Consider the following 22,183-nt stretch of genomic DNA (forward strand, 5'->3'; position numbering starts at 1 on the left):
GTTTTGACATCCTTTTACCTCAGTGTCTATCTTGCAGCTGAAACGCTGCTTTGCTTTACCTCCTCCGTTTATTCCTCGTTCTGTGATTCATCTCTTTAACATTTCTCAGAACTGTCATTAAACTAAAGTAGCCTTATATTCTAGCCCCATACAGACCAAGTTCAACCTCAACTGTCAATGATCAAAACTTTTTTTCTTTTTTTTTTTTTACAAAACAATCTTTCTTTTATGATATTCGAAGCTTTATTTTGTTATTTAGGTTGTCACACTATATAATTTTTTTAAATTAATATTATTATATTTTGCCTGGTTATAAAATAAAGAAATTAAGAATTGGTTGATTAAGAGCCAACTTCAATTTTGGACATTGCTGCTGGTGAACATATCAGTGGCCTTCTTGTATTCTATGCAGAAACTGACTATAATTCTGGAGATATTGTGTGATTGTGAGCTGTGGTGAACCTAATATTAAACCCCTTTGTCTGGCATTAAAGAGCACTTTATTTTTTGGAGTGTTTGAGAGCATGACACCACCAGGTGCTGATATCCTAGTCATTTTTTCTTTTCGGCTCATAAAAGAGACCTTTGCATGTCATGAAGCAGCTTGTTTTTGAAAGCTTTGTTTGTAGTAGGATCATCTAGACGGCGTGATGGAAGCTATTAGTTCAGAAACTGGAGTCATGAGATTGTCATGCACTTCCAAGGTCTGTGGAGTACACCGTCTTGCAGTGTATTTGTAAAGAATATTTTCACACAGTAATGAAATTGAAATCAGACATTAATTGAATTTATTTATAAAAAATACATCTTAAAAAGTGAGTTCAGCCAAAATCGAAAATTCTCTCATTAATTACTCGCCCTGATGTCGTTCCAAACCCGTAAGACCTTCGTTCATCTGCAGAACACAAATTAAGATATTTTTGATTAAATCCAAGAGCTTTCTGACCCAGCACAGACAGCAACACAACTGACACGTTCATGGCTCAGAAAGGTAGTAAGGACATCAATAAAATAGTCCATGTGACATCAGTGGTTCAACCGTAACATGAAGCTATGAGAATACTTTCTGAAACTTATTTCACCACCCTATGTAGACCTGAGAGGAGGAAATATATTGAGAAACTAAATTTTATTGGTCTATGTCAGTGCTTTTTTTTCCTTACCTTCCTTTTAAGCCCTTTTACTGAATGGCTCATGGTGAAATACCCTGACATTCACAGTGATCTGTGTTCTTAAACGCTCTTTTTTTTGGTCGACAGCTTATTAAAAAGTAGTTCTGGATTTTTTTTTAAACTTGTTTATTGTACACATTGTCACATAGCAGCTTTTAGACATTGTTCTGTTCTTTTTGTTATGAGTCAGGAATGACAAAGAGGCAGCTTCCCACAATACAAAGTCAATGGAGAGCGTTGGACTGTTTCGCCGGTGTGGGCGTGGCCTGAATGCACTCTGTTTCTATGCTGCGCCTTGTTTACAAGCAGAAAACAACTCACACCCTACAAAAAACTTGTAAACATGTCTGAGGATGACTTGCATTTTTTTTTTTTTGCCCAGCCCATTTATTTGAATCAGAATAGTTCACAGATGATGAACTATGAGGAATAGATGTTCTCTGTCAGAACGCTGACTCTTAAGGTCTGCCTGCAGACATGCTCTTGCACTTTTTATTTTATTTTATTTATTTATTTTTTAACTGAATCTCTCAACATTTTACAGCAGTAGCCAGGTGGTGAAGACAAGAAAAAGAAATTAAATTACAATGTCACTCGCAATGGCCATTTCCACACAAATCATGCATGTTGCCAGTGGAGACTCTGGTTAAGCGTTTTCCTCCCGTAGAAAACCATTAACAATATGGCTTAATGTATTAAGATAGTGCTATTAAAAGATCACATTCAATATACAGCTTATTAATATAATGTATATGCAGGCTATAGTGTTTTCCTCCCCAAAACATGGCATAATGTGGCATAACGGATTAAGATGATAAAGACTAAACTCAATATGCTTCTATTCATTATTAAAACAACTACAGACAAGCCTATGAGCCCAGAATAAACACAACACCACGTATATTCGCGTTTTCACATATAGAATAATCTCTACATACTTTTTATATCATTGCGTTTTATTTTTTACTGGAGGAAAACGTCTATTTAATGCATTGTGTTCTGGGCTCGTCCGCTTGACTGTACGGAGTTAGTCCTTTTAATATCACTTAATGGAGTCATCTGATGCCCATTTTCCACAAGTTGATATGATTCTTTAGGGTCTTAATGAAAAGTCTATAATATACTTTGGTTAAAAATTCTCAATGGTTGTGTAAAACAACATCCTTTTTACCTTGTCAAAATCAGCTCTGCAAAAATCACCCCATTCTAAGGGATTGGTCCTTTAAATGCAAATGAGCTCTGCTGGCGCCGCCCCTCTCTTCTCACTGTGAGGAGCTGCTCTGAGAGATTGTTTACTTTAGCCGCATTTAGGGCATTTAGCCGCGAAACTTGCCAATTAGCACGTTATTAGGGAAGGTGATTGCAGAGATTCACAAACAACCTTATACTAACTTCTGCTGTATAGGTGAAGCTGGATCACAAATGACTTGTGCGAATATAGACTCATTTATGTAGATCGGGAGGCGGTTTCCTTTCACAAACGAAATCCACTGCATCTTCAGCAGCTCAGATGTCGGGAGCAAGCGGCAACCTCCCGGTCTCCCTCTTGAAGCCAACACGGAAGTGACTAAAACTGCAGTTCATTGACTGGCCGCTAGAGACGCTGCAAAAGGGAGTCAATCCCATAGACTCCCCATGTTAAAATGCCCAACTTCACAGCAGAAAAAAAATATGTTTACAGCCTGGTTCAAAAAGTGGTTTTGGTCTATATCGCTAATTTTGCCCTTCGACTGTGAGGGGGGTGAATTTTTTTTTATAACTCATCCATTTAATTTATATGAGGCCTTAAAGTTCTGCATAATTTAGGGCGTGGCCACTCGAATGACAGGTGGATTACCACCGTCGCGCTAGGTGGGCGTGGTTTCAGCAACCAGCTCAACCCACGTCCCACCTATTTGCCCATTTTCAATTATCCAGGAGTGACATGCAATGACGCGATTCCAAGATGGCGACAGCTGACTCCCGCCCACTAAGAGCTTTAAAAATGCTCTTCAGAAACCTACGGGTGACGTCACAGACACTACGTCCATGTTCTTTACAGTCTATGTTCATTATTACATCCAGCAACACAACACACCAATCGCTCAATCTGAGATATTCTTGTCTAACTTACATCCCTGCTCTGGTATCAAAACAATGGAGGTTGGACTGTTGATCTGCAGCTGAGGTAAGATGTCAATCAACTATCGTGCTAGTGGCCACTGTCGGTGTGACACACCGAGCTGGATATTATTTTTACAGATTAATTAAAAACCACTGCATGGATTTTTGTCATAGGGTAGATGTGTACATAGACTGCCAACACACATTAATGTTTAAACAACATGTAAAAGTGAAGTTTGCATCCGATGACCCCTTGAATGCATTTCTTATTGCATGTTCATATCTGCTGGTATCCACAAGTTTCCCACGCCCCATGAGGCCTTGCCTCAAAAGTGGGAGCGTCTTCCGGTTCAAAGTAAACAAGCGCGACATGACACTTATTCATTCAACAGTTGACAGTAGTGATGGGCAAATAAAGCCTAGTGAAGAACTGACATTTTCCTCTGACCGTTTTGGGAAAAGATTCAAAGCTTCAAGTGTCTAAAACAGCGAGATCTGGTGGTTAGTAAAAAATAAAGCAGCCAAAAGCCTGTAAAAGAAATTCCATCGGACATAACATTCACAGATCGTTTCATGTTACCTGCACAAATAAAAATCTAACAGTGTGTGTGTGTTTGTTTGTTGAATTTCTGCCTCTGATAAATTCATTTACCCATAAAAACTGTGGCATTAAATGCTAGTACGAATATCTATATGATGTAATAGAATAACAATGTACACATATGAACTGCAATGGCAAATATTACAGTTTTCCTGAAATAATCTGTATTTTTCATATTACTTGTATGACAGGGTATTTAAAAATATAAATAAATAAGTAATATGTCAAGGTTCAAACCGACACATAAAATGAGTCGCGCACGGGACTGGAGAGAAAGTGAGGCCCACACCCGGTTAAGACTAGAAGGGATACAGCTCTAGCTACTGGGCATGGGCAACACAAGCTCCGAAGCCTCGGTTCAAATGTCTCATCACCAGTTAACGGTCATTCATGATTTAGCGATCCAAACTTGCTAACGATGTGGGAGCACAGCTTCAAACAGCACATGTTGTCCCTGAGCACCGTAACGACATCTCTCATAAAGGTTTGCAACTTTACAAAGTAACGTTAAACAATGATCCGAAAAACACTTAATTAGCACACAAAATACTATTGTTATACTACTACCACCACCTCACCGGAAGTTGTACCCACGTTCTTTTTTACAGTAGTGCCCCTCGGAAACAGGTGGATATAGTTTGTCAACAATAAGGTTTATACTAAATTTGATCTTTATCAGTACTTTTGCCACATTAAGCATTTACTGGGCAAGTATAAAAGTTTTTGCATTGTGTTCATTGCCATATGCTTTCCTTGAAGTACATTAAATTAATAAACTATATAACAATTTTGATCTTTTAATGGCACTTAATGTATCTTAATATATTAAGCCAAGTGTTAATGGTTTTCTATGGAAGGAAAACGCTTAATAGAGACAGATTCTGCTGTTCTGTGGCCACGGATTTGCGGGTCTTGTCCTACAGATGACTTGCAGGACCCTGTACGTTATGCTGTTAAATTAGTTTTAATCGTTTAACCATCACAGTGTCTTGTCTTCATTGGCAACACGCACAATTTGTGTAATTGCAGGTAGCAGAGTGCAAGTGGCGATTGCGAGTGGCGATTGACATTGTACTCAGTTTTTTTTTCTTGTTTTCACCACCTGACTACTGAAATTCAATTAAAAAAAATAATAATAAAATAAAAATAAAATAGCCTGCAAGTGACGTCATTTGCGGAAGTGCAGTTGTCTGTGAGCGCATGTCTGAAAATTCAAGTGCATGTCTGCAGCTAGACATGCATATGTTGTGGTATTCTTGTAAACGCGCGGGGGAGACTGAGACAGAAGAAAGCACTCGGATTTCATCAAAAATATCTTAATTCGTGTTCTGAAGATGAACGGTCTTACAGGTTTGGAACAACATGAGGGTGAATCATTAATGACAGAATTTTCATTGTTTGTTGAACTTCAAAATTTTAGCATATGGATACCGCTATAATGTTTACAACAAGTATCCCTTTCAGTATGAAATAAGATTAAGTTACATGGCCCCTTTTATTATTAAATTAGATACAATTCAGCTAATCAGATAGATTAGTCGTGGTTGCCCTTTAAGAGTTAACTAAGCTGTGGTCATCTTGGGCTGCGTTGTGACCATATTTCATTTGTGTATATGTATATATGGCTAAATACAGTCTAAATAAGCAAAAAATAAATGTCTCGTAAGCTATCATAAAGTATATAATCAATCAGTGGAGTATGTCAACAGCTCACATTCTTCGCATGGCTTGCCTTTTTTTAAAGAGACCTGTTTCTATTCCCTTTTGCGCAGATGGATGTACATGATTCCGCTACACAGAAGCAAAGGTACGCAAACCCACGCCAAGTAAAAGCAGTAACCGAAGCGTCCCGAGCTCAGCTCCCGCGGGTCCTGAAGGATTTCTCTATTGTGCAGAGTGTAAATGAGCACGGCGGTGAAGGTGTTGAGGCCTGAGAAGACAGAACATTTCAGAACATTATTTTTCTGAGCATCTGAAATGTGTGTTTATGTATTTTGGCTTTGGGTGAAGACGGTGACCTCGAGTAGTCAAGGAAGTTAGGTTGAAGCACTTACCGGCAAAGGCCTGGCAGACGCCAGTGAGGTAAAAGAGTCCTCCTTTAGACATGGTAAAAAGTTGCCCAAGGAATATCAGGAATGAAATGGCGGAGAAAACCACAGACAGGACCATCAGAACCTGGACAGCCTGAAGCCACTCTGGTGGAAACCAAACATAGAGACTATCCTGCTTGACTTTGAACAGTGGGGATGTACACTACCAGTCAAAAGTTTTTGAACAGTAAGATTTTTAATGTTTTTTAAAGAAGTCTCTTCTGCTCACCAAGCCTGCATTTATTGATCCAAAATACAGCAAAATCAGTAATATTGTGAAATGTTTTTACTATCTAAAAAACTAAAAATATGTTTGAAATTGTAATTTATTTCTGTGATCAAAGCTAAATTTTCAGCATCATTACTTCAGTCTTCAGTGACACATGATTCTTCGGAAATCATTCTAATATGCTGATTTGCTATTCAAGAAATGTTTATTATTATTAATATTTAAAACAGTTGAGTACTTTCTTTGATGAACACAAAGATCAGCATTTATCTGAAATAAAAAGCTTTTGTAACATTATACACTATACCATTCAAAAGCTTGGAGTCAGTATAATTTTTATATTTTATTTTATTTTTTGGAAAAGAAATTATAGAAAATAATACTTTTATTTATGCTTTAAATTAAAGTGATGATAAAGATATCAGTTATAATGTTACAAAAGATTTCTATTTCAGATGAATGCTGTTCATCTGAACTTTCTATTCATCAAAGAAACCTAAAAAATAATCTTCTCAGCCGTTTTCAACATATTAATAATGTTTTTGAGCAGCAAATCAAAGTAATATTGATTTCTGAAATATGATGTGACTGGAGTAATGATGCCAAAAATTCAGCTTTGAAATCACAGGAATAAATTACATTTTAAAAATACATTAAAATAGAAAGCGGTTTTTTAAATAGTAAAAACATTTGAAACATTGAATCAAATAAATGCAGGCTTTGTGAGCAGAAGTGACTTCTTTAAAAAGCATTTAAAATCTTACTGTTCAAAAACTTTTGACTGGTATGTGTTAGAGTAAATTCACATATTTCAAAACCATTGGAGTGCTCAAATGTGTTATTTTACCTGTCTCTTCTGATGATGCACAGAACCATGCCTCTGTTTCATTGTCAAATCGACAGTTGTACCAAAGGTCTGAGTGTTCAGTGCCGTCCCAAACCCACCAGGACTGAATTAAATCACAGAAGATCAAATATGCATCAGTGATTTCAGAGATATGCACACTATTCTAATGATCTGTCAAATAGATTTGAAAGGTGATCTGCTGTAAAGAGTCTCAAATACTTACCTTCTCCATGGTGGCGATAAACAGAACCGCCAGCGTGATGAGATGAAGCAGTGTGACAAACACCAGAAGGGAGGCCATGGTAAAAAACAGCACCTGTCAACATCTGAAACGTTCTCATCTGAATTTTTGGACACATATTTTACTTTGTGAAAATACGTAAAATATTTTGTGTATGATTTTTTTAATATAAACATGTCACATAACATGTTTTAAATAATTGTTCAAATGTTATTTAATTTGTATTATGTATTATTTTGTTTGATGTTCAATGGAGGGTTCAAGATACAACTGCATTATTGTACAATTGCCCTCGGGTTTTTTGTGAACACAAGAGGTTTAACAAATCGGCTTTTTCCAAAACTTAAAGATGGAAAAGGGCAGGAAGTAAAAATACTGAGTAAATGACTATGGCTGAAGTCCAGAGCTGAGAAATGAAGGCACACATTCACACAAGTCTTGAGACACATGCTTTCCCTCAGGGCAAAACTAGAGAACAAAAGTCTTGGAAAAAGTCATGTTCCCATAACCGGTCTTGTAATATTCCGTGAGATTGTTACAGTACCACATTTCTAAAATGATTTTTTACACTTCTGACTGTGATAAAATTATATGATGTTGTTAAAATCATGTTATATTCACAGCAGAGTTTGATGTGGTAAAGTGTTATGCTGTTGTATTTTATGGTTCAGGTTTTGTTTTTATGATTTATTCTACCATTTGAAACTATAAACTATAGTAAAAGCAGAGCAGAATAAAAGGTAAACTCACCAAATGTGATCCAAGTCCAGCAAAGGCAAGTATACTATGTATTAAAGCACCGTGCCGTGTTTATTCTGGTCTGCTGCTACTCTCCGCCCTTTTCGGCTCACCAGTAAATTGGACGATTTTTTGGGGTCAACTTCAGCAAACGCCCATTTCCTCGTCGCTGAGTTAGTGCTGTTGTCCTGCACACAGTCCCATCAGATCCTCCTTGTGTGTTCAGGAAACGCATGAGCATGGGCACACGTCTCTCATTCCTTACTGGACGTTTATCATCTCAGAGGGTGTGCGCTGGGTTCCTATGGGTTTCTATCAAAACTTCAATCTCCTTTGATGATGTTGATTATATGTGTGTGGGTTTCATTCATCATCGCCCAAGAGATGGAGTTATGGTCATTTAACAGGGAAGGGAAAGCCACCTAAATTGGGAAAAGTACAGGAACCTCAAATGTTTATTTGTCATGCTGTGTACAGTAAATGTAGGTGGAACTAGGGAAAATCATCATTTCTATATGTTATGTTATCTATACATCTGTATTATTTATACAGATGTTACAGATACATTCACTACAATACAATCTTTACATAACTGAAAATACATATGTCCGTTGTATCGGATACCATTAGTTAAAAACTATGTTTTCACTGGGGATTAAAATAAAGTATACAAAGTAATTTATTAAATAATCTAAAGAGTTATTTTATGTTATTTTTAAGTTCATATAACAAGTTCATAACAACTGCAGTAGGGTGATGATATAAAAATAAATAGCCTAAGCATATTTTGCTTTAAAAATACTCATTGGCTTACATCACTGTACAATAAAACCCTAAATGCTTGCTGTTCACTAGTTTAAAAACATTTAAAATCTATAATAATAATAATAATAATTTAAAAAAATAATAAAAAAAAAATATTTAAAATTATTAAAAAAAATAATTTTAAAATTTAAGTTTTCTATTTGAATATATTTGGAAATTTATTCCTGTGATTTCAAAGCTGAATTTTTAGCATCATTACTCCAGTCACATGATCCTTTTAATATTCTGATTTGCTGCTCAAAAAAACCATTTTTATTATTATTATGTTGAAAACAGCTGAGTAGACTTTTTTCAGGTTTCTTTGATGAGTAGAAGGAAATAGAAATAGAAATCCTTTGTAACATTATAAATGTCTTTATCATCACTTTTGATCAATTTAAAGCATCCTTGCTAAATTAAAATTAAATATATTTTAAAATATATTCTAATATAAAACAGTTATTTTAAATAGTAAAAATATTTCACAGTATTACTGCTTTTGTTGTATTTTGAATCAAATAAATCCATTAAAAATCTTACTGTGCAAAAACTTTTCTGGAAGTATATATAGTTAATAATTATTATTTGAAGTAAAAAATAAACAACTTTGATTTAATAGTATATGCTGTAAAAGATGATAATAAGACAACATTTACAACAAGTTTTAAATAAGTTAAGCAGTTTTCAACTTTATGAGTAGTACAAACTTATTATTATTAAAAATCATTGAATGTAATTTGTTGAAATGACTTAGTTGATTGCACTTAAAAATTATTATTACAATGTCATTGTTTTTGTTTCTAAGTAAGAATGTACTTTTTAAAATTTTCTGATTAAATGGTACGCATCAGGTTTAAAAACCATAAGGAAGGGATGTTTATGAAAATGTGGTTTACCCCATAATAAGCATGATTTTTTGTCTTTATGACTTTTCAAGAGACCAAATAATATTAATCAACACGGAAGTTGAACTGGAGACTTCAACGAGAATAACAACATGCAGTAAACATCCCTGCTGAAAAAAAACAGCTAAAACCAGCCTAGATGACCAGATAAAACCAGCCAACCAGCAGTAAACCCGTTTGCACTACAAACTAGTGTGCTCATAATAAAGATAATACATTAACACCAATTTGCAATATCAAGCAGCAAAACAAACTGTTTTGTACAACTAAAAATAGCTGGATGCAATGAGACCGGATGCCACACCCATAAAATTTACAAATGGCCATGCCCGCTCTTACGGAAAAATAAGGTAGATATTTATTTTTTTTATCATTTGAACGTATAAATATAAAATCACATGTGTTTTGACAATAACGTCTCAGAAATAGGCACCAAACGGACAGCATCAGAGGGTCGTCTATGAGTTGTACAGCTGTAATTCAGTCAGTAACACGTTATTCCGCTGCTTGTAGTTTCCACGCCAGTCCAGTAGGGAGCAGAATTAACTCTGTCTTCCCCGCTGGGTTCGTGGAAACTTCTCAACGTCACAACGTCAGAGGAACAGCAATGGCGACAAGGAGCTCTGGGTTTTCACGAACCCAAACAAGCAGAGGAAATACATGCAAAAACGTTTTTAATAAAATCCGACAAGGGCAAATCACGGGTGTTGGGTTGACTAGAGGGTCTCAGGTGAGATCGTAAATCATATGAAGCTCTAAACTACCTCCAAAGCGTTTCTGAGACACTGTTTACATACGAGGCCCCGAAGAGCCATAAATATAAAATAGCTCTCAAACAAAAATATATAGCGTTTAATCGAGACACTCTTACTTAGTGCTAAAATAATCAATTATGACAATGTGCAGAATAATATAGTGTCTGTTTGTCTTATTTGAAGTTTGTTTGTTGTATTTGACAAGTGTTGTGATTGTGTTGTCAAATGCAGTTACCTGTAGCTCTTCTGGAGGAAAGAGATAAAAGAGCTCAATGGCAGGGGATACCAGTGTTATTGAGGCGACTTCACGAAAGCAGCCATCCTAACAGCGATCTCTCCAAGATTCACAGCATGGTTATGGTATTCAAGATTTCCTTGTTTGTTCACACACAATGCATGGCCTGAAACCCATTTGTAATATCTGCGATTAGATGTTAACTGAGTTGTTTTGTGATTGTACAGGAGCTGTCATCATTGCTGTCTATGGAGGCTATGTCATTTGTCACAGAGGAGCGCAAAACACCACAGGAGTCAGTTTCACCCAATACATATACATTTGACCTGTTTGGAGGAGTTGATGTGAGTTTTTCATAATTAAATATTGCGCCTGACTTGATAAATAATAATAGGGCAAATCTAGCATTGTGGATGTGACGTATAAATGCTTAGAGAAGGTATGTTTTACCAATATACCATCTGTTTATATTTTAATAAACCCTTGTTGATAGAGTCTAAACATCAGAACAATATCAGTCCTTGCCTGAGTTTTCTATGTTAAAAAAGGGAAATCACAATAATAAGGACGTTTTTGAGAGAATACGTACTTTGTAGGATTTCTGCTAATTAAAATGCACAAACCAGACTCAATAATACCCAACAAATAGAGAAGCAGTGGCTCTTCACAGAACATATAATTGTTACTTTATTTTAATTTTGATGTCTATTTATGAGGAATATGAATTGTTATAGATGTCACAAGCCTGAAAATAGCACTTACCAGACAATGGAAAATCAGGCATTAAAAAAATGCTTTAAAAAGTTTAAGAGAGACTTCACATGGATATTTGAATCACCAAATGTTGACATCTGTGCTATCAGTATAGTAAAAGCTATTTATGGTAAGGTTGACATTTGCATGGAATTATCTTATAATAACAATAATAATTCATTAAAGAATCCTGAAAAAATATATATTACAGTTCCTATGAAAATATTAAACAGCTCAGCTGTTTTCAGCATTGATAATAATAAGAAAATGCCTCTTGAGTACCAAATCAGCATATTAGAATGATTTTGAATGTAAATGCATTCATTTTCTGATAATAAACAGCTCAGTATGTATATTTATAAATGAATGCTCTGAAAATCGCAACCAGATTTGTGCTACAAATAATTAACTTTAATATACTCAGATTCCCATTGTTCCATCATGGTGTATTTTTATCTGTCAATAAAATATTGTAACACTTGATATTTTATTATAACATTGATACTCACAAGAACTTAAGTGGCAAGAGCTTCTCACCGAGTACTGTGTTACATGTTCTCAGCTTTGTCCTCTTATTCCACTCTTGCAGTGTAGAAAAGACAGCAGAAAGTGAACTCATACAAAATAATACATCCAGTGCTGTACCTGCTTGGAATCATAATGTTTTAATTTACTAGAAACCAGTTTGGCTGATACCATAATTATCATAATTGCAGAATGCAGATTTGTTAGTTACTCAGTATGCTTTTGTCATTGGTCCGCAGTTATTTGTAGAGATTCTGATGCGGCCGACGCTCACAGTACAGGGAGACCTACCCATACGTAAGCTTATTTAAATAATAAATCCAAGCTCCTTTAATTCTATAATTTAGTAGCAGAAATATAATTCGTTTATAGTGATTCTACCCCAGTCATTAAAGGTTTGCTTTATGATTTTTAGTGAGTGATGATCTCATCAAGGATTGTCTAAGTGTCCTGTACAACTGCTGTATATGTGTAAGTGTAAAAAAATGTGCATGACGCTGAATTAATAATTCTGAGTTACTTAGCTTGTTTCCTTATGAGTAACAGCCTTTGATTTTGTGTGACAGACAGAGGGCGTTACAAAAAGCCTTGCAGCGAGGGAGGATTTCGTCATGTTTCTGTTTACTCTCATGTCCAATAAAAAGGTTTTCCTACAAACTGCCACTCTTATCGAGGACATTTTGAGCGTTCGGAAGGTAAAAGCCAATGAATGTGCACTGTTATTCAAATGTTTGCATTTTTTATAATTATCTTTTGAAAGAAATTAATGCTTTTATTCAGCAAGGATGCATTAAATTGATCAAAAGTGATAGAACTTTTATTTTACATACGATTTTTATTTGAAATATCAATATCATGTATATGTGTTACAAAAACAGAGCATAAAATCAGCATATTAGAATGATTTTTGAAGAATCATGTGACACTGAAACCAGAGTAATGATGCTGAAGATTCAGATTTGCATTATAGAACTAAATTGCATTTAAAAAAGTGTATTTTGTATGATTTTTACAACTGTAATCTCCACCTTAGCTATGTAGCAAATCTCTTTTTTTGCTGTTTAAACTTTAGGAAATTATCCAGCTTGAAGAAATTCCCAACTTGGCCAGTCTGGTCCAGAGCTTCAACCAGCAGCAGCTGGCCAACTTCTGTCGTATCCTCTCAGTCACGATATCGGAGCCAGATGTGGGTGTAGATGACAAACACACCCTTCTAGCCCGAAGTACCCAGCAAAAGACCAGCACATGTCCATCACGTGCTGAGAGCAACCAGGGTTAGAAAACTTTGCAGTTAATCCACACAAAATGTTGACACAGATGATGACAGGGTTATAAATGTGTCATGCAATCACACACACATTTTGATCTTTCTGCAGTGGCTCTGTTGAATATCCCAGGCTTCATTGAGCGTCTTTGTAAACTCGCCACACGGAAAGTTACAGAGGCGACAGGTGCCTCTGCCCGGCTGGAGCTGGAGGACTGGCACAGTTGGCTTGACAATGCACTGGTGCTGGACGCTCTCATGCAGTTAGCAATTGAAGAGGCAGAGCAGAGCAGTACAGGTGAGATCTTCCTCTCTTTCACGCTCTGTTTATTTCCATTAGCTGCATTATTTGGTCTCACCCACTCTTACTGACTATCTTTCAGAGTCATCTGATGAGAGCTCCCTGTCCTCTAGCCCGCTCAGACACAGGCTGCCCCAGTCTATGAAGATTGTGCACGAGATCATGTATAAAGTCGAAGTTCTCTACGTGCTGTGTGTGATGCTTATGGGCCGACAGCGAAATCAGGTAACGTGATGTGTGCGGATTAATAATATTATTAATTTCATTTATTAGTACTAACAAATGGAATGAGTCAGGATGATCTACTAGTCACTTAATAAGGTTGACTAGTAGGTGTAGTAACCATTAAAGGATAAGTTCACATCCAGAATAAAAATTTCCTGATAATTTACTCACCCCTATGTCATCCAAGAGGTTCATGTCTTTCTTTCTTCAGCTGAAAAGAAGTTAAGGGTTTTGAAGAAAACATTCAAGGATTTTTCTCCATATGGTGAACTTTAATGATGGCCAATGGGTTGAAGGTCCAAACTGCAGTTTCAATGCAGCTTCAAAAGGCTCTACACAATTCCAGCCGAGGAATAAAGGTCTTATCTAGCAAAATGATCTGTCATTTTCTAAAAAAAAAAATAAAAATGTATATACTTTTTTAACCACAAATGCTCATCTTGCACTAGCACGTAATCATGCACACGTGACATAGGAAAACTACCGACCCAGTGTTTACAAAGCGAACGTGCAAAGAAAATCAAACACACTTTACAAAAAAAAGTGTGTCAGATGATTTTGAAGTTGGAGGAGAAAATGAGATGGAGGTTTTTTTTTCTCTACTTTACCTTTTTAAACTGAAGTGCACAGACGAACTAACCGGGCATGATTATGCAATGCTTGAAGATGAGCATGCACATCGCAGAGTTAGTGCAAGGTAAGCATTTGTGGTTAAAAAGTATATATTTAATTCATTTTTTTTTTTAGAAAATGACCTGTTGTTTTGCTAAATAAGATGCTTATTGTCATTATGTAGACCTGTCACTTTTTTAGTGCTGCGTTTGCTGTCTTCTGTCTTTCGGATGTATTTCCACAGTAATCTGACAGATTTAAGAATGAACCGCTCATTTTAAAATCTTCCTGGTCTACTAGCACTGGGTGATATGGCAAAAAATTAAAAATCTCGATTTTTTTTTTTTTTTTTTCATAACTGACCCATTCTCTTTTTTTTTTTTTTTTTTTTTTTTTTTTTAATGATTTTTAACTAGTCAGTATGAAAATGTAACTACAACATGATTCAAGTAACTTTTTCATGATGCAAACATGAAACATAAGACTTACATTAGTAGTTCTTCACAGGTTTGTGCTGCTTTTCCATTGTTTTTATGGACGCGTTTCACTCTTTCAGCGTCTCAAGCATGAAATGGCATAAAAACACAGTCACACACTCCCACCTTTTTGCATATTTTTCTTATTCCACTGCCCACATCACACCTTTGTCAACACAAAAGCACATTGTGTATGAATGTCACCTAGCAATATGAGCGTGTCACACGAGCAGTTAATCACGTGAGCCGACATCCAATTGAATTGTACTTTTTTTTTCACTGTTATCATTGGCATATTGTCAAAGTGACTAATTCTAACATTTGGTAATATTTCTATTCAAAATCGTGATTCCTCAATTTCCAAAAAATAAAATCCTGGCAAAACATTAAAATACAAATTAATCGATAAAATCTGAAAAATTGCCCAGCCCTATGGTGTACTGACATTTGTTAAGACATTTGCTTATAATGCCCACAATACCTTTTGTTAATTCTACAATACATAAATCCATTTTTTCAGCTAAGTTACTTATAGACAGTGATGCCATAGAAAAATACAGAGCTACCGCACAAACGGAAGTTCAGAGACAATATTCTAAAGATGGTGGTGTGCTTGTTTACTCTGGAGAATAACTGCAATAACTGCAGTTTGGACCTTCAACCAGTTTGCCACCATTGAAGTCCAATATATGGAGAAAAATCCTGGAATGTTTTCCTCAAAAACCTTAATTTTCTTTTCGACTGAAGAAAGAAAGACATGAACATCTTGGATGCACTGGGGGTGAGTAAATTATTAGGAAATTTTTAATCTGAAAGTGAACTAATCCTTTATTTTTTTCCACACTTTAGAATGGTAGTGTATTTTAAAGCTTTATTTTTTCTCCTTTGTGTTTTTCCACTCTTGTGACAGGTTCACAGAATGTTGGCGGAGTTCAAGTTAATTCCGGGACTCAATAACCTGTTTGATAAGCTGATCTGGAGAAGGCAGCCTTCTGGTCACGTCCTACATCGGCAGAACCAGAACTGTGATTGCAGTCCAGTAAGAAGCAGCCCTTTTATTATTTCATTGACTCTTACATATGGATGGTTACAGTGTGAGAATACACCTCTTTTCCTCTCTTCTTTAGGAGATCTCTTTCAAGATCCAGTTCCTCAGACTGCTGCAGAGCTTCAGTGACCACCATGAGTGAGTATCACAAAGAGATGCAAAGAAATGCTAAAACAGAAAAAAAAATCCACTGGTCTGATAGTAAACATACTGTGTTGTTCACAGGAATAAATACCTTCTTCTAAGTGGACAGGAGCTGAATGAACTGAGTGACATCTACCTGAATGCGAACATCTTTGAAATGGAGGCACTGAATAACACGGACAGGCATGTCTCATTACTAAAGTTCTTCCTTATTTTCAAGTTTTGAATTTCTCGTTAATCGGTTTATGTTAACTTTGGTTTATTGGTTTACAGGAATCTTGTCTGTGATGGTAAAAAGGGTCTTCTTACACGGTTAATCTCAGTCATGAAGAAAGAGCCAATTGATTCTTCATTCAGGTGAGATCTTTAGTTACATTTTGTGATGTTTTCTTCCATTTACTGACCTCTTCATTTCATGATAGACATCTTGTGTCTTGAATTTGACATTTCTCCATATTATTTACACAACTCGCTTCAGGTTCTGGCAGGCAAGAGCAGTGGAGAGTTTTTTAAGAGGAACGCCATCATATGCAGATCAAGTGTTCCTTCTCAGAAGAGGCTTGTTAGAGGTGAGCAAAGTTTGTGTGTAATGCATTTCATTGTCTGTGTGAACATACACTACCTGGGTTCAATAAATTTTTTTGTTTTCTTCAAAGTAACTACTATTTTTTATTTAACAAGGATACATTAAATTGTTCAAGAGTGACATCGAAGACATCTATAATGTTACAAAATATTGCTATTTCTAATAAATTGATATTTTTAAATTTCTATTGACCAGAGAATTCTGAAATAAAAAGTGTATCACTGTTTCCACAAAAGTATTAAGCAGGATAACTGTTTTCTACATTGATAATAAGAAGTGTTTCTTGAGCAGCAAATCAGCATATGAGGATGATTTCTGAAGGACCATGTGACTCTGTAGACTGGAGTAATGGCTGCTGAAAATAAATTACATTTTAAAATATATTAAAATAGAAAACAGCCATATCAAATTGTACTAATATTTCAGATATTGCTGTATTTTTGATCAAATAAATGCAGCAGAACATTTTTCAATACTTCTTAAAAACCTTAACCGACCCCAAACTTTTGAAATGTAGTGTACAATCATAGGACTATTAAGTAATCTCATAATTTTCTTCTTTCAGCATATTTTATATTGCATCATTGACAGTGGCTGCAAGTCACATGACGTCCTTCAGAGCTACTTTGACCTACTTGGTGAGCTTATGAAGTTCAACATCGATGCCTTCAAAAGATTTAATAAATATGTCAACACTGAGGAGAAGGTGGGTTTACTGTCAGACCTTTTGTGGTTTATCATATGGCTGACACACTGAAATAATCCAGTAGATCTCAAATGTGTCTTTCTCCCTCAGTTTCAGATGTTCCTGACTCAGATCAACAGCTCTCTGGTGGACTCTAACATGCTGGTGAGATGTATCGTCCTGTCTCTGGACCGCTTTGAGAGCCAGACGAAAGATATGAAAGGTTTGACTCAAGTGATTGAACGATTAATTGAAAGACTGATGAAAGATGAGTTTTAAAAATGTGTTTCTTTGTCTCTTTTACTTAGTGGTTGAAGTGTTTTCAGAGTGTCGCCTCTTGTCCTACATGGCTCAAGTGGAAAACAGGTTGTCCTTCCTTTTCAGACTGACCAGCATCATCAATGTCCAAACCCTCACTCAGGTAAGTTTTAAAATTTTATGTTTCGTGTCAGAGGTCGGTAACCTATGGCATGAGGAGGGATAATAACATGCACATGAGCAATAGCAAGAGAGATGCGTTTCATTTAGCTGAAGTTCTTCACACCTGCATGATGATCTGCATTTCGAAGTAATCGTTCCTGTGCGATTTAGTGGCTGACAGTTCACAGTTCTGCTGTATTTCAGAGCAGATGAAGTTACTGGCAGCAATATAGGAGTTTTTCAACTCCACACACAATTTAATGATGGTGGTGTGCTACTTTATTAATATTACAGTTTGGAGAAACGATCACACGCATATACAGTAAGGTTTAGTAGGTTCACACTGTAAATTTGTTATATAAATTTTTTTGATTTTAAGATGTAAAGCTCTGAAATTTAATTTTTCAATTGTTTTATGAATTTATACTTTTAAAAATGGCCAGTATAATAAATTACAAATACAACACATGAATTAGGAATATCATAAATGGCTGTTCATGATAAAAAGGTTGCTGACCAAAATAATACACCGAATCATCTCATTTAAAGGAATAGCTCACACAAAAATGAAAATTCTGTCATTAATTACTCTCATGTCGTTCCAAACCCCTGAGACCTTCGTTCATCTTCTGAATGTAAATTAAGACATTTTTGATGAAATCCAAGAGCTTTCTAAACCTGCATAGACGGCAATGCAACTACCACATTTAAGGCCCAGAAAGGTTGTAAAAACATTGTTAAAATAGTCCATGTGACATCAGTGGTTCATCCATAATGTTATGAATAAGAATACTTTTCGTGTGCAAAGAAACCAAAAATAACAACTTTATTCAACAATTTCTTCATTTCTGTGTTAGTCTTGGGCCTTGAACGTGGTAGTTGTGTTGCTGTCCATGTAAGGTCAGAAAGCTCTCAGATTTCATTAAAAAATATCTTAATTTGCGTTCTGAAGATGAATGAAGGTCTTACGAGTTTGAAACAACATACTGAATTTTTTCCCTATTTTTAATAGTATGAAAACCTACTTTTTCAAATTTGTCCTAGACGGTTTGTCTGATTTTCACCAAAATTGGCTCAGATCATCTTTAGACCATGCTGACAAAAATTTATAGAATTCAAGTTGATTAGTCAAACAGTTCCTGAATAATGTGCAAACAAATTTGACGAAGAATATGCAAAAATAGATGTGAGGCTATATCTCTGAAACGGTTTGGCATATTGAGACCAAACTTGGTGTGTGTTATAACAACCATGACCTGAGGCTACTTGCACAGTTTCGGTGCTGCGCCACTTGGTGGTCAGGACATAAGAAAAATGGCTATTTTTGCTTATAACTTCTAAATGATTTGGCCAAAATCACAAAACTGGTCTCTATAGATTCGGAATTGGGCTATTGTAATCAAACTCGTCTCGGTATATGCTGCCCTCCAAAAGTTTGGAAACACCCCTGGCAAAGTGTGGTTTTGGATGATATCAGCATAAATCCTTATCACTTTTGGGTGCAAATACATTGAAGTAAATTGACATTATTATTGAAGACCAGCAATAATAATTTTCATTTTGATTACATAATAATGGCAATATATACATGTCAAAGTCAGACATGGCCCTTTGCCAGCTGGGATGCCTGGTTACAGGTTTAAACTTGCCCCAGGTTTTTAAAAGATTTTTGGGTCAACACACCTTAATAGCTTCAACAATTGATTGCCAATTAAGTTTAGAATACAATGAATTTAGGCCCAGATTATGCAGAGCTGTAATAGCTGCTAACGGTGGATATTTTGATGAATCGAAAATGTAAGTTTTTTCTATGTATAAACTGTTCATGTAATAAAATATGTTTTCGTAGTTTGTGTTGTCCCTTATCAGTGCAAAATGAAAAAAAAAAGGATTCATGCCAATATTGTCCAAAACCCCACTTTTCTAGGGCGTTTCCAAACTTTTGGAGGGCAGTGTATTCTTTTGGGTCATGTCGAGAACATAGATACAAATTTTGCCATAGTCCGCCGCTTTCATTTATGTTGAAAACCTACTTTGTCAAACTCCTCCTAGAGCGTTGGTCCGATTTTCACCAGATTTGATTTAGATCATCTTCAGACCATGCTGGCAAAAAGTTATGGATTCCATTTTGATATGGAATGGCTATCGCTTAACACATCAACAAATGCGTTGCTGGAATAATGCCAAACTGCATCTGAGGCTGTGTCTCAGCAAAACATTGACATATTGACACCAAACATTGTATGTGCCATTGTCACCTCACACTGACCTAGCCACATTTTTTGGTAACAGTGCCACCTATTGGTCAAAATTGCTAAACCATTCAGTAACCATTAAGAATGAAATTTTCAAAAATGCTTGTAAATTTTTGTTACAAAATTACCAATTTCGCCACAGTCGGCCAAACTTCCTGTCCACCATTTTGATTTTTGTTGAAAACCTACTTTTTCGAACTCCTCCTCGACCAATGGCCTGAGGCTGTATATCTCTGCAAAGCTTTTGACATATTGACACCAAACTTTGTGTGTCACGTTGTCAGCTCACACACAACACACTGATAACAGCACCACCTATTGGTCAACAGTGATAATATATTAAATCATATTACTAGTGGCTGTATTTATGATTTTTCAACCATTTTGACTAAAATTATCCTAAAATTACTCATTGTTTCAGTTTTTCTGATTCTCCATGCCATGCTTAGCTCCTCATTAGTTAGATGCATGTAATTATGCAAAATGTATTTGTTATTACTATAGTAAGTACATGTAACATGTAACAAAGACACCGTAAAATAAAGTGTTACTGATTTTCTTTTTTATTATATGTTATTGACCGTTAAAACCGATTGCCATGATTTTGATCAATCACAGGAGAACGTGAGCTGTCTGAACACCAGTCTGGTGATTCTGATGCTGGCACGGAGACGGGGCAAGTTGCCTTTCTACCTGAGCGCTCTGCGAGAGAAGGAATATGCAGAGAAATACCCCGGCTGCCTGCTCAACAACTTCCACAACCTGCTGCGCTTCTGGCAGCACCACTACCTCAACAAGGACAAGGACAGCACCTGCCTGGAAAACGTGAGCTCGGCTCAATTGATCAAACACACAAATTCTGTCATGGCTTTGAGCTGTTAAGGCATAAAAAATTCTATCTCTTTCCAAAAACAGAGTTCTTGTATTCCCTTCACATACTGGAAGGAGACGGTCTCGGTGCTGCTGGGCTCTGGAAGAAGCTCACACTGTGCTATTGCCACCTACATTGATGAAGCCTACAGGGACCTGGACAGAGACTTCCTGGAGCTGTGACTATAGACACTGAGAGGACTCTCTTTACATCAGAATTACATCATGCCTAAGTTTATAAGACCTAGTCTGTTCAGATGCATTACAGAATAGGTGTGTGTGTGTGTGAGTGAGTGGTTGCAAGTGTGTCTGGGTATTCATGGCGCTGAGGGTATTGATTTGCTCTTGTTCAATAGCATGAATGTGTGTTGGCTCAAAGTATTAAATGTGAAATGATTGTGCTTGGGAATACATAATGCCACTGTAGGTGTGTTTGTGTTTGCAGTGGCACTAGAGTCTGGATGTTTTTCAGTTGGTCTGTAGAATTACAGCTGCCTTGTTCTCTAGTGCTGAGTTCTCTCGCCTCCTGTAGGTTGGCTTGTCATTTACACAACCAGACATGACAAACTCCTGGAAGTAGTCAGGAAGAGCCTCACTGCCCACTGTCCCTTACTGCAAAAAAGCCTGTTTAATTCAGTGACATTCTAATGTCTAATATTGGTGATCGGCTTAGTTTACATACTGCTTGTATATTTATGTTATTATGTATGTAGTTCTCACTTTATCTAAAAATTTAACTTTTCAGCCCCAAACTCACAGAGTGACAACACAAAAGCAACAGAAGAAAATAAAGACGTTTTATCACAAGCACGGTTCAACTACATTTGTTAGATTATAAAGTGATATTAAGTAAGAGATAATGCGCGTTTAGCAGTAAGAGCACATTTATTTGAATGAATGAGAGAGAGATGACAGTCGCATATGTGAATTACTGTACCTGTCTCTGTGCGTCTCTCTCTACAAACAATGAAGCTGAGTTTGGTAACTTAAAAAACAGCGTTTTTATTCCTCGTTGTTGAGTAATATAGTGTAGCGATCCAATATCTAATCTATTTTATTAGTAAAAGTTCATTCAGTTAAATGCTTGAATCTGATTGGCTGGGAAAGCACAGTTAAAGTAGTCCCAGGCAGGTATTGACCGCATTACATGTCCATATCACTTCGCCAAATGATTTCAGTTGTTTCAAAGGTTCTTACAGCCTACAACAGCAAAAGAACCAAAACCCACAACACTGACCAAGCAAATAAATATAGTGAACAATAGGATAAAAACGGCAAATAACTTCTCTGGTTTTGCCA

General features: G+C 36.2%; 2 protein-coding genes across 2 annotated transcripts; one reads left to right on the forward strand and one right to left on the reverse strand.

Annotated features, from left to right (window-relative positions):
- Positions 1-2,716: 2,716 nt before the first annotated feature.
- On the reverse strand, positions 2,717-8,216 carry emp3b (epithelial membrane protein 3b). Its single transcript, XM_051096966.1, has 5 exons — positions 8,034-8,216; positions 7,266-7,358; positions 7,043-7,145; positions 5,931-6,071; positions 2,717-5,806 (listed from the first exon to the last, which is right to left on the reverse strand). The coding sequence occupies exons 2-5, from the start codon at positions 7,341-7,343 to the stop codon at positions 5,631-5,633; spliced, it is 498 nt and encodes a 165-aa protein (XP_050952923.1). The 5' UTR covers positions 7,344-7,358; positions 8,034-8,216; the 3' UTR covers positions 2,717-5,630.
- A 2,090-nt stretch (positions 8,217-10,306) lies between these two features.
- On the forward strand, positions 10,307-21,691 carry trpc4apb (transient receptor potential cation channel, subfamily C, member 4 associated protein b). Its single transcript, XM_051097092.1, has 19 exons — positions 10,307-10,460; positions 10,717-10,845; positions 10,948-11,064; positions 12,238-12,295; positions 12,414-12,469; positions 12,565-12,693; positions 13,071-13,272; positions 13,375-13,560; positions 13,646-13,788; positions 15,787-15,915; positions 16,004-16,062; positions 16,150-16,251; positions 16,342-16,425; positions 16,547-16,637; positions 17,220-17,360; positions 17,451-17,562; positions 17,648-17,760; positions 20,633-20,839; positions 20,930-21,691. The coding sequence occupies exons 1-19, from the start codon at positions 10,338-10,340 to the stop codon at positions 21,065-21,067; spliced, it is 2,319 nt and encodes a 772-aa protein (XP_050953049.1). The 5' UTR covers positions 10,307-10,337; the 3' UTR covers positions 21,068-21,691.
- Positions 21,692-22,183: the final 492 nt, after the last annotated feature.

Source organism: Labeo rohita, chromosome 23, assembly GCF_022985175.1.
Source record: "Labeo rohita strain BAU-BD-2019 chromosome 23, IGBB_LRoh.1.0, whole genome shotgun sequence".
Taxonomy (NCBI): Eukaryota; Metazoa; Chordata; class Actinopteri; order Cypriniformes; family Cyprinidae; genus Labeo; species Labeo rohita.